Source organism: Podarcis pityusensis, assembly GCF_964106645.2.
Source record: "Podarcis pityusensis genome assembly, chromosome: 7".
Taxonomy (NCBI): domain Eukaryota; kingdom Metazoa; phylum Chordata; class Lepidosauria; order Squamata; family Lacertidae; genus Podarcis; species Podarcis pityusensis.
In genome coordinates, this window is record NC_138031.1 from 30,719,072 (window position 1) to 30,736,983 (window position 17,912).

At 41.6% G+C, this 17,912-nt stretch overlaps 1 protein-coding gene across 1 annotated transcript in view; it reads right to left on the reverse strand.

Annotated features, from left to right (window-relative positions):
* Window positions 1-1,387: 1,387 nt before the first annotated feature.
* The window catches only part of PKIA (cAMP-dependent protein kinase inhibitor alpha), a 43,905-nt gene continuing 27,380 nt past the window's right edge, over window positions 1,388-17,912 (reverse strand). The window contains exons 3-4 of the mRNA XM_081013712.1: window positions 6,722-6,899; window positions 1,388-3,429 (exon numbers count right to left, since the gene is read on the reverse strand). Of these exons, the coding sequence (XP_080869838.1) occupies window positions 3,350-3,429; window positions 6,722-6,872 (231 nt within the window). The 5' untranslated portion in view covers window positions 6,873-6,899 and the 3' untranslated portion in view covers window positions 1,388-3,349. The remainder of the gene's footprint in view (window positions 3,430-6,721; window positions 6,900-17,912) is intronic.

Here is a 17,912-nt window from a genome sequence, read left to right on the forward strand (position 1 = left end):
AGTTGGATCAATTAGCGTCTATGAAATAGAAAAAGGAAAATATATTGCAACATTTTCTATTTCTCCATCTGTTTTTGTTTCCACTTGCCTATTCATTAAACTTCACAGCTGAAAACTAACAGGGAATGGGAGTGGGTAGAAGTAGTATCAAGTTTGCAAGAACTTGGGGTCCAAGCAATGGTTCAGTTCCATGATGACCACATTCTACCTCCACCGTCAGACATAGTATGCCTCTGAAAAACAGTAGCTGGGAATTGTAGGTGCGCAGAAGCTTGCAGGCTTCTAATGGGCATCTAGTTGGCCAATATGAGAACAGGATTCTGGAATAGATGGGCTATTGGCCTGATCCAGCAGGCTCTTCTTATGTTCTCCAGTGAGAGTTCATCCATACAATATGCTAAAATTGTGTAAGGCTGCTTTGTGTGTCTCCACTCAAATTTCCTATATTCTCCGGTACATGGAGAGTTGCAATTTTGCCGCGTATGCTATATTCAGAGCAAATAGTTACCGTATCAGCTGGTTCAACTTTCTGCATCTCTAGAGAAGTCATGCACTATGTTTGCAGGTGTAGACTGAGAAAATGTGCATCTATTGAGCAAATCCCTTTATATCAAGCTCTACTTGCTCACTTTTGCCCACCTTTTTTTTTGCTTTAGAAACAATTGTGGAAATGCTTCTGGAGCAAATCAAATGAGGCTGGCAGAGCAATCAACTCAACACAACTGATAAACCAGGGATGGCACACCTGTGGCCCTCTGGCGGTTGTTGGACTACAACTGGTATTATCCCTATTGGTCGTGCTGGCTGGGGCTGATGGAAGTCGCAGTCCAACAACATGCTGTAGAACTTCCTGCTGCTCAAAATGTTGCCCGTAGGAGCTGCTCGCGCTCTCTCTCTCTCTCTCTCTCTCTCTGTCTTCTGATTGCAGAGTTTTGAAGACTGCAGAGAGAACTAGAAAGAGAGAGACTTAACAGATGACAGAGAGGAAGGAACTCAGAATGGTGTGTGATGCCTGAGACCTATACTTGCATCCCAGGTCTGTATAGCCAGACTAGTCTGAGAGACTTTAACCTCTCACCCATGTGTAACTCATGTTATTGGGACTCCATACTCCTTTAATCTGTTGCTCAAAGATACTCAAAATTGTATACCTACCCGACTTGTTTCCCTTCCTGTCAAACCAATCCTACCTCTTGGATTTTCTTAAGTTGCCCACTGCTTCTTCTCCCCTGCCGCCTTTTGAGAAACATGAGGTCTACTGGGCAGAAACCTCTCAGCCTGAATGTGTTGTTTCTTCCTTCCGTATCTCCCATGCCACTATTGTCCTCAGCTCCCACACCTTAGAATCTGTGATTTGCTTATAAATTTAATATACACACATACGCTATAGACTCACGTTCTCTTTAATAGTTGGCATAAATTAATCTGTCTTGAGTGATCCCAACAATGCACATTTCCTTAAAAAATATAATAAGTGCCCAGTCAAGCATTCCTGGCAAAAAATCTCAGCAACCAGCAGGCACTGAAATATTTTTCAAAAAAATTGGCCAGCGGACTAAGATCTCTCTTCCACCTACTTTACTCATGCACCATGTCAAATATGCATCATGGAAGCTTTCCTAGAAACCAAACTCGTGTATCAGACTTGTCACTTTTATTGATCTCTGTCTAATATAATTAGTGTTCTTATTTAAAAATGTATGCATATGTGACGGTAAAGATGAAATGAAACGTAAGAGAAGCAGGTCACCAGAATGGAAACCACATTTCTAATTAGGTTGTGCATGTTTAAAGTCAAACCTCAACCATAAGTGGACTGTTCTTCAATTAAAATAGGAGTCTGATAGCTAGTTAAGCATCAAGGAAAGGACCTTCTAAATAAACTAGAGGTGTAGCAGGAGCAAATTGTGCTAACGAGCCATAAACATACTGCTGGGTTTGTTATTTATTCAACACTAATTACTGAACTCAATACTGATTAGAGAGTTTACACATCTCACACACAAAAAAACCTCTAAGTGACAACTAACCACAATATGTATATATTGTAGAAACAGCCGTGGCCACAACAGTAAAGGTTGTTTCATTAACCAACGTTCAAATTTACTAGAAAGCAAAATTACACTAGTCCTTTAGTAAAGTTTATAAACATTTTTAAAAAGTGCATAATATCTGAAACAAGAAGAAAACAGGACATCACTTAAAAATAAAAATAAAGAAAACAAATTGGGATGGGGAGGGGGACTTGTGATTGCTGCTCCACTTGATTGCCACAGGAATATTCATGTTTAACTCCAATCTCAGCTGCTTAGAGACAAGGTAACCCCAGTTCTAAACACTACAATAAATTTATGCTTCATTTCAGGACACAAGTATTCAGCAACTTTCTGGGGCTTCTGTTTCATCAGCTGCCAACATATTATTTCTCCTTTAAAAAAAAAGTTGTACTGATAAGTTTGCTCTTAAAACCTCAGCACGAACATCATGTTTGTTTTTTGGCTTTTTAGTGGAAAAGGCCAGTTCCCTAAGGGATGAGATTAAATAAAAGATTCTGTCTGAATCTTGGATTTCCAACCATCTACAAGCAAAGTGACCGAACTGTACTGAGAAAACAACAAGACACACCAGACTATACGTTAATTACACTGTATGTTCTTATAAATGAAAGAATGCAGTTTCATCAGATTAGCAGCTGATTTGATAATCTTATCATGTGCACAACCCACCACACTATGCGAAAATAAAACCCTAGCCCTTTTAAAACAAGTGGTAGAAAAAAATCACAGTCACAGAAGTTGCCTTCATAAGCATTTTGAGAAGGGGCAGTGTGGCGCATCTAAACTGTACAATATAAAACATTGTAAGTAATAGAGCTGAAAACACAGAAGCAGAGTTCTTAAAAAAACAAACCAACGGTGCTTCCTTGACAGGTGATTTTAATAGGTGAACACCCTCTGAAGGTCAGACAACCTCTGAAGATCACTGGAGCCATTGTCATACAACGCAATTCAAGCCTCTGGTGAGTTGAGGGCTGTTTGCTACACGATGTAGTTTGCTCTACTTCCTACGAGCATTTCATCAAGTGGTCATTTGTGGTGAGATCCATGTTGAGAGAGTCTCGAGATGAGCAACCAAGTCTCAACCATTGCTAACAGAGGTAGAGAAAGTTCTGTCTGCTGCTACAGCCTGCTTTGCCCCTTTTAGCATTGGACCGGGCAGCTCCCAGGAACGAGGCGCATCCATTTTCATTTTTTGTTCAATCAGCTTGCTCACAAAATACCTTTTTCCCCAATAGGCTTTTGCGATTTGAAAACATCCCACAGTTGCGGCTGTCGGTCAAAATAGGATGTCAACTTTCTTGCTTTGCTGTTTCCCCCTGGGCTTCCCCAGTTTGCTCAGTGGGATTTCTCTGTGCATCTCCTTCCCCTTCTGCAAGAGAAAGAAAAAGTTAAGCAGTGGTGAAATAGCATCCAGACCACATAATCATAGAGTTGGACAGGATCCTCCAAGGGTAATCTAGTCCAACCCCTTGCAATGCAGGAATCTCAGCTAAAGCATCCATGACAGATGGCCACCCAACCTCTGCTTAAAAACCTCCGAGGAAGGGGAGTCCGCAACCTCCTGAGGGAGTCCGTTCCACTGTTGAACAGCTCTTGCTGTCAAAGTTCTTCCTGGTGTTCAGCTGGAATCTCCTTTCTTGAAACTTGAAGTTGTTGGTACGGGTCCTACCCTCCAGACCAGGGGCTAGCAAACTTTTTCAGCAGGGGGCCGGTCCACTGTCCCTCAGACCTTGTGGGGGCCAGACTATATTTTTGGGGGGGGGGGGATGAACAAATTCCTATGCCCCACAAATAACCCAGAGATGCATTTTAAATAAAAGGACACATTCTACTCATGTAAAAACACGCTGGTTCCCGAACCGTCCACAGGCTGGATTTAGAAGGCGATTGGGCCGGATCCAGGCCCCGGGCCTTAGTTCGCCTACTCATGCTCCAGACCAATCTAGTTTAAGCCTGCAAATTCCATGGCACTGAAAGACATGGATGGGTGTTTGGTTTGGCTTCAACAGTCAATTAGTTTTAGAAATGTGCCTGGTAACTAGCTAATTTAGAGTACATAAAGAAGAATGGAAGTTCTGGGGGTATATAGAAACGCGTGATGTACTTCACACTTGGATGTACATTGCTTGAGACGTAAGCATTATGTCATGTTATAACTGTGAAGGTCCATACACTCATGCAACTGTGTGTGCCATCCAGCTTATTGTATTTAGCTGCTAGAATTATTATTATTTAAAAGAAGAAGAAGAAGAGGAGGAGGAGGAGGAGTTTGGATTTGATATCCCGCTTTATCACTGCCCTAAGGAGTCTCAAAGCGGCTAACATTCTCCTTTCCCTTCCTCCCCCACAACAAACACTCTGTGAGGTGAGCGGGGCTGAGAGACTTCAGAGAAGTGTGACTAGCCCAAGGTCACCCAGCAGCTGCATGTGGAGGAGCGGAGACGCGAACCCGGTTCACCAGATTACGTGTCCACCACTCTTAACCACTACACCACCCTGGCATCAAAGGAGTGATGGGAAAACCCTTGGCTTTTTTCCAGTACCATTCAGAAAAATTAAGAACATGGCATTTATGTTATGGCAAATGGAATCCCATAGGAGGGACGAATTCTCTTTTGCGCTCACATTCCAACCACTCTGCAAATATTCACTAGTGGATCTTTCTGCAAGCTGTTCCCAGGAACTGGGAGGTGGTTTCAGCCACTTCCCATACAACCTTTATTACACCAAGAAATTCCATGCTTAGGTAGAGCTGTCATAACTTGTGTCAGTTTAATAGAAACAAGTTTTTTCAGACACAGTAACACAGCCAATATTTGTACCCCACACATGGGAAATAGCAGGTAGAAATAAAATGTCATTTTATTCCCTGCTGCAGCTCTGTCCCTTGAGCGCGGGGAGGGTTGCCTCACACCTCTGCATTCCTCTTTATGGTACCTAAGAGTATAGAAACCTCGCAGAGGCATGCGAGAATGGCATGAAAGGGAAGGCGTTTGCCCTTTGCTCCCTGTACATGCCTTCTTACCTAGAGAGTCCCCATGGAGCAAGTGGCCAAATAAACCCAGGACCCGACAAGTATTGTCCCCACTGTAATTACAAGGCTACTCTGCTGCAGTGATGTGGATGGAAAATGTAAAAAGGAAAATCTCTTTCATAAGTTCATTAGTAGCAATCAGTGGATGCCAACTGCAAATACAGTATTAGGGAAGCTTGGCAGTTTCACAGTTTTTAGCTGTGTTTGCTAAATACAAGCAAAATAAACATGCCAAATTGGATCGCTCTCTAGGGTATCAGGAAATCGAAAACTAAAAGGAAATTCTGATGCAAATTTCCAATGCAAAAATTTCCAGAAAGCCAAATCATTGCTCTGCGGGTAGGATTTCCTGGGGTATGTTAGCTTCGTGGTAGATGGTTCTGAGTTGCTAAGGTGTTGTTGGAGACCGTCTCCCATCAGCTCAAGCCAACATGGCCAGTCGTCAGCGATGAGAAGAATCAGTGACATTCTGCACAACAACAAGTTTCCCCAATCCTGTGCTGAGCAGACAGACTTAAGTGGTTCTTATTAACACCATGAAACTTTCTCTGTATTACAGAGCTCATGTCCATTGTGGAGATATTGGGGTGGGGGAAGAGAACTTCCTTCGTAGAATCTGGAAAGACTGAGTGGTATCCGACTAACTCCTTCCATCAGTGCAAGGGAATCCGCTTGCGCAATGCAACTCCACCCCTCCCCCTGTGTGTCCCCGAAATCTGTTCTGGGGGTTCTCCCAACCCTCCAAAGCAGATCTGGAGAGAGCATGAGAGGAGAGAGGAGAGGAAGGAAATAACAGACAGAAATCCTTGCACTGTTGGGATGCGGTAGGCCACAACTGCACCATACATTTAAAATACTAGTATACAATATTAAAGCTGTATACTAGTTGTATACAACATACATATAAAGTCGTATACATATCTATTAGATATGGCTTCCCCAAAGAATCCTGGGAAATGTAGTTTGTAATGAGTGCTGAGAGTTGTTTGGGAACTGTAGGGTCTGTGAAAGGAATAGGGGTCTCCCAACAACTCTTAGCAAGCTGTACATGGGTGTACTGTTTGAAGTGGTATAATAGTGTTTTAAATGGATGGTGTGGGTTTAGCCTTAGCTGGTAACCCAGGGTTATCAACTGGACTCCTCAAAGCACATTTTTTTTATACATTTCTCTAATATAGGCCCACCAGCTTGGCCAAAACTAACCAGCCACATAAAAGGCTAAATGACAATCCATCTGTTTTTGAAGGGGGAAGTTAGCATATTGTAGGTGGGTTGTGGTAGCCTGCATTAACTCAAAAAAGCAGAGATGTCCTTTTTATACAGCAACATATTTCATGAACTAGTCTACTATTCTGCTATGGCCTTGCACTAGACAGAAGTACATAAAATGCCCTCATATACAAACCAGCTAAAGACTAATTTTTAACACTGAATTTTAAATTTTTGTAGCCTGCTTTGGAACCTTAAGGAGAAGAGCAGGTAAGACATTTAATTTTTTTAAAAAAGTAAATAAATTAATAACAATAAATGTGAAAAGCCACTAAAGCCCAGCATGTTGTTTCCATAAATGATGTCCCTTGCAGACTTATTAATGATTTTTCTCTTAACCTTTCAGATTAGTACTTACCAGTTTTGTTTATATCAAGTTCTGATAACTTCAAGGATAGTTCACTAGAATTTCCACTTGCAGAGGACACAAGGATATCATGAAGGGCATTTCTTCTCCCGGTTCTCCCAGAAGCAATGAAATCTGCATATGTAGATTCCACATCAGTCATTGCTAACCAGTATCCACATAGCAGTACCTAAGAAAAAACAAAGAAAATCAAAAGCTACATTAGAGATAATAGGAGGGCATGAAGCAAGGAGACAAATATGGAATCATTAGATGATTAACTGGTAAGACAATTTCACACCTTGTATCACGGAAGGCTTTGGGGAAGGGATAGCTAACCTGTGTCCCTTCAGGTTTTGTTGAACACCAGATCCTGTCAGCGCCTGCTAGCATGGCCAAAGCTCAAGGGTAGTGGGAGCTGAAGGGCACCAGGTTAAAATAAGCTGATCTAAAAATGATGTTAATCTATTAATTAACATCATCAAAAATGGTTTAGAAACATTAGCTGGTGAAAAACGCCATGGCTGTCCATCATTTGCTAATAGGTCAGCCAAAGCACATTAGACTGGTGCTGCATCAGCTGCTTCTGCAGTTGCACAACATCTGGAAGGCACAATATTGTCTACCCAGTGTGTCTGGTTTATCTGACCAGCCTGAGGTTCGAGGTTCTCAACTAGAAAGAAGGGAACATTGGTTGGAGTCTGTTGGAGGGCTCCAGGTTGAGGAAGACTCCTTTATATCAATTCCAAATTCATGGTTGAATGAGGAGATCTGAAATAATGATTCACGTCCATCGCTATCCCAGCCCCCTCAGCCTCCATGTCTTTCCTGCTTTCAAACGGAATCATACACCTAAAATAAGCCTGCTAACAACAGGCATTTGCCTATTTTTAGCCTCTTTACTTGTGTCTCCCCACCCCCCCGCCGGCCCCCAGTCTTCCTTTCGATCAGACAAGAGACAAATAGTTACATGAGCCTTCCTGGAGCCAAGTGAACAGTTATTGGAGAAGCTGGCAGAAGGGGATTAGGTACAACATTTTATACGGGCTAAATATAGCCATATCGAATGTCTCTGAGCAGTTTATCCACACAGGGCTTCACACCGACAGAACTTCCGAGAATGGCATGCGGCAGGGCCATCAGCCCGAACAATGATACACTAACGTTAATGCTGTAAACAAGATCTAACATAAGGCTCAAAAATTCATTAAAACAAAGCTACACACACACTAACACAACAGCAGAGAAAACGTTTCTCAACAAACTTATTTCTAGCTTCCCTCACATCTCCGCAACACATATAGCTAACAGACCTCATTCTAGGGCCGAGGTAAAATAATACCCTGATACTATCATACTAATGTGTGCCTAAATTCATCACCTTTGGGCTAATGATAGAAAGAGATAGTACGGTGGTAGCGGGCCTTTCTTTCTTTCTTTCTTTCTTTCTTTCTTTCTTTCTTTCTTTCCTTCCTTCCTTCCTTCCTTCCTTCCTTCCTTCCTTCCTTCTTTGCTGCTGCCTATGGAAGTGGCAATGGCCATAACCAAGCTGGCAAAGTTGTTCTTCTTTGGTGTCTCCAGCCACCATTTTGTTTCCCCTTCCCAGACTGCCTTGGGCCTGGATAGTGTCATTTGGGATGGGAATAAAGCACCATGATGAAAGACATGGTGGCCCTTTGGAAAACTACAAACCCCTCTTAGGGGAAAGGAGTGGTATGCTGTCCCTTGCAAAGTTTTAAAAGCTAGGTGACAGGGAGGAGGGAGACCCTTGCTGATCTCCCCAATAACCCTTTCCCTCCATCACCCGAATGCATCTTTCAGCAGGGGTGGGGAACCTGCAGCCTTCCATATATTGTTGGATAGCAACTCCCAGCCAGCTTTCCCAGCAAGAGACGATGGAGTTGGAGTCCAACAACAACTGGAAGACCACTGTTCCCCATCCCTGTCTAGAGCCTCCTAGGAAGCTAAGGGAGCACAGGAAAAGTGGGGAAAGCACACTTCTGGCTCCTTTCAAATGACATCTGATCCAAGAAAGAAGTGCCGTCTCCATTGAACCAATGAACTCCATTGAACTCACCCAATGGGGCATCCTACATGGATAGCCATTATTAAAGAGAAAGAAAAAGGGCAGATGAACTGGCGTGGCTGCAATTCACTTACAGCAATAGGAAGCCTCCCTAAAACACCAGTTTGAAATATGATGCAAGGCAAAAAATAAAAAAGGCTTGCGGAGGGGGGAAAGCCAGGCCTGGAAAGAGTGCAGCCTGAGGAGCGTGTCCTGAGGGTCAAGTAGGTCTACATTTGGGGCCCAGGGCCTGTGTTTCCACACCACTGACTTACAAAGCTATCAGATTCATAGGTGAAGCAGGCAAGGCCAAAACAACACTGGGAAAAACTATGTTGTTTGGAGCCAGTGAACAAAAGCTTCCTAGAAGGGACAGGGGAAACTGCCCTCTGTCCCACTCAAATTATTCATTGAGGCTTTGATAGGCAGCTGGAGAGGAGAGGAGTTTGAGTGGCACCCTGAAGCTGTTCAAAGCTTCTTCCCAATACAGTGATACCTCGGGTTATGAACTTAATTCGTTCTGGAGGTCCGTTCTTAACCTGAAACTGTTTTTAACCTGAGGTACCACTTTACCTAATGGGGCCTCCTGCTGCCACACAATTTCTGTTCTCATCCTGAAGCAAAGTTCTTAACCCAAGGTACTATTTCTGGGTTAGCGGAGTCTGTAACCTGAAGCGTCTGTAACCTGAGGTACCACTGTACTGTATCTGCAGTATATGTGTGGCAGGCCCTTTCCTGCAGTGGCTCCCTGTTTCTATTTCTCTTTCCTCTTGGTTTTAATGTATCTATATGGGGTTTGTTGTCTGTTTGTTTGGCTGTAAGCCACTTTGGGTTGCCCTGGGCAAGATAAAGTGACTAACACACATTATATTAATAATAATATTATTATTAATAATAACACAAATACTGCAGATAATTTGACTGTGAAAGGACATAACAGGTGCAAGGTGGCAGAGAGAGGGACAAGAGGAAGGAAAGATTTTTCAAAGGTTCCATAGTAGACTGCCATCTCACTAGAAGGTAGACACAATGGTAAGTGAGAACTTAATGTTCTGTTTATCCTACTTAAAAAATAAATAAATTAGCAGTGAAAGAGAAAAGCTTTTGCAAATAAACAAAATGCAAGTCAAACAAAGTTGGGCTGACAACTGTAGGAACAATTGCTCTGGATTCGATGATCAGACAATTTCCTGTATCAAAATTTCATACTTTGATCCTTCCTTCCATGTAAACATATTTACCATTTGATATTTGTCTGATCCCTTTATCCAGGGATGATTTCCGAGACTCATGTGCAAAGCCTCTGAGTAATTGGGCAAAAGACCAGCTGCAGCAAGCCACTCCTCAAAAACAAATGATAACTGGGCTCTTGGTGCTAATTTCACATCACTCCAATGTAGTTCACTAATTATTCCCTGCCAGGCTGCTGACTTACAGCAATCTGTTAATGCAAAAAGCTTATTACAAAGCCTGTTCTCATGCACCACAGAAAACTGCATCTTGCTCTGCTGATTGCAGTAAGTTTGCTGGACGACTGATAATGATGGCATTATGTCATATTTAGTCAATTAAGCTAAAGAGTCACTTGTATATGGCGGATGGCAGAATTAGTAAGACTATTTTCTGAACTTTGCCCTTTTTATTATACTAATGATTATACTCTTTTGTTAATGCAGGCATCTCCAACCTGTGGCCCTCCAGATGTTTTGGCCTACAACTCCCATGATCACTAGCTAACAGGACCAGTGGTCAGGGATGATGGGAATTGTAGTCCAAAACATCTGGAGGTCTGAAGGTTGGGGATGCCTGCGTTAATGGATGCACTGCTGTCTGTGTTTTAGGATGATGATTTAGATGTACCTGCCATTAATCTGCATCATCATAAGGTCCCAGGGTGGGTGACAACAATGTAAAAATACATAAATAAAACCAGTTAAAACACTTTATCATTAGAAGAATAGGGTGGATCCTAAAAATAGATATCTTGGATGTCAAGCAGGAAATGAACAGGAAGAAGAAACACTCTCTTCTGCTTGATAGATGTGGGGATACTTATGGAGACATTTGCATGGACATCATGGAGGTACTGATGGGCACACTGCCCCCTCTTAGGAAATTCCATAGTTTCAAAATGAAGTGACTACTTCATTTTAGTTCTACCCAGGCAAAGAACCCGTGTAATACAGCAGCTAAAAGCAGGATCTGGGAAACTCTTAGTTCAAATCTCAGCTCAGTCTTTAACTTGACAGATCTAGAAACCAAGGTGTATGCTTTGTTTGGGGTGCCCTATGCCATGTTGTTTCTGCTTCTTCCAGATCATAACCTACACTTCCAAGAAGTGCCAAAGAAAGCGCAGAGGACACTCTGTATAGATAAATACAGCCCAGTACCTGGAAAGAAAATGAGGAAACAAGTCCTCTCACTAGAAGTTTTCATTTTCTCTAAGGAAACAGAAAGCCTTTAAGATCTATGAAGATCCCATAAAAACACATTAAATTTTTCATGTAACTGCATTAGCTGGAAGTCCTAGATTTTAAAATATTTCCCCCCAAAGAAAAACAAACCATTTACAATAAGTGAATTGCCTAGGGTTTCCTAAAAGCCTCATACATAATTATCGTGTGAGGAGACTAATGTAATTTAAATATAATAAAAAGATACAAGTCTTTTATAAATTCATGAGATTTCTTCAACTACAACCCTATGTCCATATTCCTGGAAGAAAGACCCACAGAGCTCAGTGGGACTTATCTCTGAGTAGACATATAGATAATTGTGCTGTTGCTTCTACCTTTATGCTTACCTAACTTAGGCTGTCTCAAACACCAAACAATATGCTTAAGAGTTTGGACTAGAAATAAAGCTCGCCTGCCATTGGCAGAAGTGATCTCTAAGAAAATAACCAGAACATGCAGACATTTTATTATGAACACTTTGCACTTGGAAGATTATGGTTGTGTTGGAAATACTGTACGCTAAAACATGTTTAAGCATTAGAAGTGCCACAACTCCTTTAATTTGTACAATACCATGTCTTTCATGACCCAAGCTGGGGAGGGAACACAGAGCACATGCTTCATATGTATAAGATCCCAGCTTCAGTTCCTGTCATTAAAAGGATCACATAGTAAATTTGTGAAATACTTCTGCCCGAGATTCAGGTGAGCCTCTACCAGCTAGAAGACCAATTCCTCCATTCCATGCCCCACCCCAAACAGAGCTTCGGCCAAACATGGGTCACTGAAACTTTATAGACCTTCAAATTGCAGATTTGGGTGAGAGCCATGACATGCCAGCTAATTTGTACTGAACATTTAAATTGCAGAACGTATTTACTTATTAAAAAGAAAGAACAAACATGTTCATTTGCTGGAGTTGGGTTGAAATTCGAGGAAAATAAATCACCCCCCCCCCCAAGGACTTGAAAGTCAGCGAGTTGGTTCAGTAATCAACACTATGATCCAGCAGGTACATCATTTGACTTCTTACTCAATCTCTTTTAAAAATAGCAGTTGCTATCATCTGACTTGGATCACCACTTCTCCTTTTATTGAAATAGAACCTGGTGGGACCTGCTGTACAGATAAGAAAGGATGCTTGTATCAATTCTTGCTTTAGTGCAACACACTAAACATTTGTCCATTCTTACTGGTCCCAGCTGAGATATCATGACATCTGCAAAAGGAAACAGATGCATTTTCAGATATTAGTGCTTCTTTATGGCAAGTATTCTTACATCAGGAGCTTTCAAAGCAGCAATAAAGAGCTGAAATTGAACAGTGTAAGCTTGAAACAGAACCATTAAGGAAACAGCCTTCCAAATATTTCCAGAGAGCATCCCTGTAGAAATATGAAGTAGACCCTAGTGAGAATGTGGAAAGACAATTTAGTTCTTTAATATGACCCAGGTCATACTAACACACAGTTTCCAAACAAGCTGATTTTCAGAACTACGCTTCTCATACAAGTAATTTCAATTACTACATGCATATGAAGGTTTGGTTGCCTTGATGTCCCAAGTCAGCTGCCCCAGATAGAGCTCAATGAATGTACCTGTCAAACAATATACATGCTTCAGTGACAAAGCAAGCATGAGTTATCACTTTAAGTGGTCACATGAAAAAAGTCAGATTTGGGTAAGCCACATACTATATACTATCGTTATGCACACAAAGATACTGCATCAAAACTTTGCAGTGTATTTAAATACATGTTGTCTTGTTCTGCATATGTATGTTAAAATGACATGCAATACTATATTCTGGACCAGATTTAGAGGTTTGTTTTGTGGATTTATTTCTTTGTCCCAAATCCAGTCAGAGATAGAGGGGGAATCAGTGAGACACACTGCTTAGATGGCAAGGCCATAAGTGAAGAATGGGCAAGGAACAGGACCTGGGATCTTTCACAGTTAATTTGCATGGATATACACACCTCTTTTACCTTAAGGCATTGGTAGGCAAACTAAGGCTCAGGGGCCGGATCCAGCTCAATCACCTTCTCAATCAGGCCCGCAGACGGTCTGGGAATCAGCATGTTTTTACATGAGTAGAATGTGTGCTTTTATTTAAAATGCATCTCTGGGTGATTTGTGGGGCATAGGAATTCATTCTTTTTTTCTTTTCAAAATATAGTCTGGTCCCCCACAAGGTCTGAGGGACAGTGGACTGGCCCCCTGCTGAAAAAGTTTGCTGACCCCTGCCTTAAGGGATATAAACAAACAATTAAAAAGCAGGACTGGGAAAGACGTTGATGTGCCCCAAGGCTCTGGAGGACTCCTGTCAAGAGTAAACAATATGACACTAGTTGGATCAACAGAATATAAGGCAGCTTCAAATAAAATCAAGGATGAAGATACAGGAGGCTGTAGAGCTCTTCCCTACATTATTTGAATTTTATGTAGAGGTTTTCAAACATAGAGGTATTAATTTCAATCCAGCACATGACTATATCTATCCTTAAGTGATTAAATCAGACAACGTTGCATGGAAATACAGTGGTACCTCAGGTTACATACGCTTCAGGTTACAGACTCCGCTAACCCAGAAATAGTACCTCGGATTAAGAACTTTGCTTCAGGATGAGAACAGAAATCGTGCTCCGGTGGTGCGGCAGCAGCAGGAGGCCCCATTAGCTAAAGTGGTGCTTCAGGTTAAGAACAGTTTCAGGTTAAGAACGGACCTCCAGAACGAATTAAGTACTTAACCCGAGGTACCACTGTAGTTAAAGCAAAGCAGACAGGCAATGGTTATGCATTTTACAGCTCAGTCCTCTGACTCAAGTCTTACTATGCCCAGCGGGTTTGCTCCCTGGTAAATGTGCATAGGATTGGCTCCTCAATTAATGTATGTCAAGAGACCTAGTAAATGCAAGAAAAGAGCTTGTTTCTCCTCCATCCCACCCTTTTGCTAGGATGGGGAACCTGTGACAGCTCAAGTGTTGTTAAACCAATGAGCCCCAACTAGCATGGTGGGTGGTCAGGAATCATGGAAATGGTAGCCCAAACATGGCTCCCTACCCCTGCCTTTCTGTGTCATCAAACTGTCCCTGAACCCATCATTTCCAAGCTATTTTCCTTCCCAGCTCTCAGCTCTCTGTTAGAGGCTTTCAAAGGATTACAAAACTGAAGCCTTCTGCAGATGACCTATCAGCAGTGGCAAAAAAATTAATGATTAGTGACAAAATAGGGTTTTAAGCAAGGAGTGTGAATATACCTTTAAGCAAGGTTGTGTGCGTGCGTGTGCGATACTGTTTTATATGAGACAAAATAAATTCACATGGAGGAAGTACTCAGGAAATTAACAGAGGATGTGCACAGTAATGATATTATCCTCTAATAATGTTTCAGAACCTACAGCATTTTTCTGGGGGTGGGAATCTCTGCCGCCTCTTCTTTATGAAATGCAAAATGATTCAGCAGGAACGCGTGATCTATCAGCTGAATAATACCCCTAAGAACTTTAGGGTATCTGTGATAGCCCTAACAAAGGGCTTATGCACCTTATATAGAAGATTCCTCTTTAAGGAATGAAACAGCTGACAGTCAAGGAATTCCCACTGTAGCTTTCATTTAATTTGCTTGGTCCTAAAATGGCATATGAACAACCAAGTTTTAGAATGAATTGAATTGTGTTTATTTCTCATTGGTTTAAAATTTAAAAAGAAAATAAACAGAGCGGTCAATCATTTTTCATGTATTATTTTTCAATATCATTTTAAGCAGGAAATTATATAATCAGAACTCCCAAGTCTGATGATTTGCTCCATTTTGATTTGAATCTGCTCACAGAGCTGAACCAAAAACAGCACCACACATACACAAAGGGAAGATCTTAACAGGAAAAATAATTAGAATATATTAATTAGAAAAGGGCCCTGGGCAAAGTGGGGGGGGGGGGACCCAAATAGCCAGAAACAAACCAAAACAGTCACATACACAAAAGACTCAATGGCATGAAATATAAACTAAGGGAGTGTACAGACTGATGATCAGAATTATAATAGAGTACCTTGGAAAGAAGAACAGAGGAAGAGAGACGTAGAATTATAGAGTTGGAAGGGGCCACAAAGGTAATCTATTCCAAACCACTACAATGCAAGAATCTTTCATCCAATGTGGGTCTCAAACCCATGACCCTGAGATCAACAGTCCCATGCTCTACCAACTGAGCTATCCCAGGTAGTTCTGTTGTGAATCATCAGTTGTGCACAAATGAAGCCATAAACACAGCACTTTCTACTCTTTTCATTTGCATTGCTGCAATCTTTGTTATTTAGGAATGAGAAAAGATAAAAGGATTAAACCAGATGTGCAACCGAACTGTCATCCCAAACTTCATTCACTGGAAAGTCAATGAAACCCAGTATGATTGCACAGCTGTCAGAAAGATTCCTTTTTATTGAAGCTTCTGAGAGAACATTTGAGGGAGATACAGTTTCATGGGCATGGAGGGCAAGGGCATAGATGAAGCTCTGTTTGCTAAATAAACATATTCAAACACGGAACCTATCTGGGCCACCCATTTTGTTGTTGAAATTAGCACAACCATCCTACTTGGCTCGCTGCTTCTGGCCTTGCAATGGAATGTAGGTCATATTCGTTCTGCTAGACTGGATGCTGTCTGAGCTTATAAAAGAACTGTCACACCAAATGGTCCATCTAGCCCAGTATCAGCAACATCTCCCCACGGCATCAACATGTAGGAATTCCCATCATTGCCAAATGAAATCAATGAACCTGGTCCATTAATGCATGATGAGGACATTAGTGACAGCTAAGCTGTGTACCTCCCCATTTCTCATTCCATCCCACCAAGAGGACAACTCCTTAACACTCTTAACTGTTACTCTCCCATGGGCAATGCCTGCAGGCAACAGATATCAGAAGCCTTCTTAACCAGGAGTCATTGATTGCCCTCTACTAAAAAACAAAAACAAAGCAAAACTGTAAACACATTGAGGATTTTACTCATTTGGAAGGCAAGCAGACAATTCAAAATGAGGCACTAATAAATGTGGCGACATTTGTAAAACTAGCTTAACAGCTCAGCAATCCTCTGGATTCACAGGTCGTTAGACTTTTAAAATCATGGCCAGTGCTGTCCTTTTTAAGTGTGGGGCAGCACTTTTTCTATACTAGAAAACTTATGGCAGTAGGTGAAAGAACACACACAAAATAAGTGGGGCTTTCTGAGAAAGTGGGAAGAACCCCTTTTGATTCCATAGGAAAACATCTTATACCAAATAAAAAAATTCCTTCCAGTAGCACCTTAGAGACCAACTAAGTTTGTTATTGGTATGAGCTTTCTTATACCAAGTCAAACTAGTCCAGTGTGGTCTGCTCTGACGTGCAGTGCCTGTCCAGGGTCTACCATATTCCCTGATACCTGAACTTCTGAAATAAAAGATGTTAGGGACTGAGCCTAGGATCTCCTGAAGGCAAGCTATACCCACCCCTAATGGCATTTTACCCACTTGCTGTAACAAGCCCCACTTGCAGTTCGGAAACACAAAAAAGCAGGTGTATGGAGGAGGGCTACCACCACCAGGATAGTATTCAGCAGGACTCCAACAAAGGGTTGCCTAAGCTGATTGGGAGAAGAGCCTAAGTCCAGAAGTAGAATAACTGCTTTGCATGCAGAAGATCACAGGTTCTATCCCCAACATCTCCTGACAAGGCAGGAAAAACAAATTTGACTAAAGTCCTAGAGACTTTATTTTCATTGAAGTATTATGACTCGATATTTAATTGGATGTATTTTATTGGAAAATCAATAAAAACGATTAAAAAAAAGAGAGAAGAGCTGCCAGTCAGAGCTAGATGGACAAATGGTCCAACTCAGCATAAGACAGCTTCCTATCTTCTTATTCTGTGTGTACAGATAGAAGAAATACATAAAGAATACCTGCTCAGAGAGGCTTATGCCTCACTTGAACATTTGTCTTTAGAACAAACAGTTTGCTTGTCACTTATCTACACACCTGTATCCTGGACATTCTATTATAACTGAAGATAGTGGGATTTTGTTTTGTTTTTTTCCACCAGCTAGGGTAAAGTCTAAGCCTCTCCGTTTCTGCTGTTATGCAACTACACAGCCTAATTAAGACAATTATTATTTCATCAGCCTTTTTAGGTCCGTTTCCAGCAGAAATAAGTTTACTGCTTCATTATTACACGGATCATTAAAGTTCCCACCACAGTGATGGACACAGATGGTGTCCATCTGAAAATATGTGTGTACCAGTTGAAAAACACAGGCAAAAACTGAAGGCAGCTGGTCTTACCCTAATTATGTCATCCTATCTTCCGGTAAGTGACTCAACATACTGCAAGCTTATATATAGAATTTATAACAGCTTAACTATTGCAACATCCCAAGAATCTTGGGAATTATGGGTGGTATCCCATGTTTTCTGTCCCCTGACAGAAGGAATCTGCCAACAGAACAGGGGAGGGAGGAAATTTCTGTTTATTCCCCTTCCTCCCACATACTTCTAAGTCTGCTCCAGAGCCGATGAGGGAAGGTACATGGAATCACCAGGAATTCCCCCACACTGCTGACCAGTTCCTTCCTATAGCTTTGTGAGGATGGATACAATGCTCTATTAAGAGACACCTAGCTCAAATTTCCAGGGCGT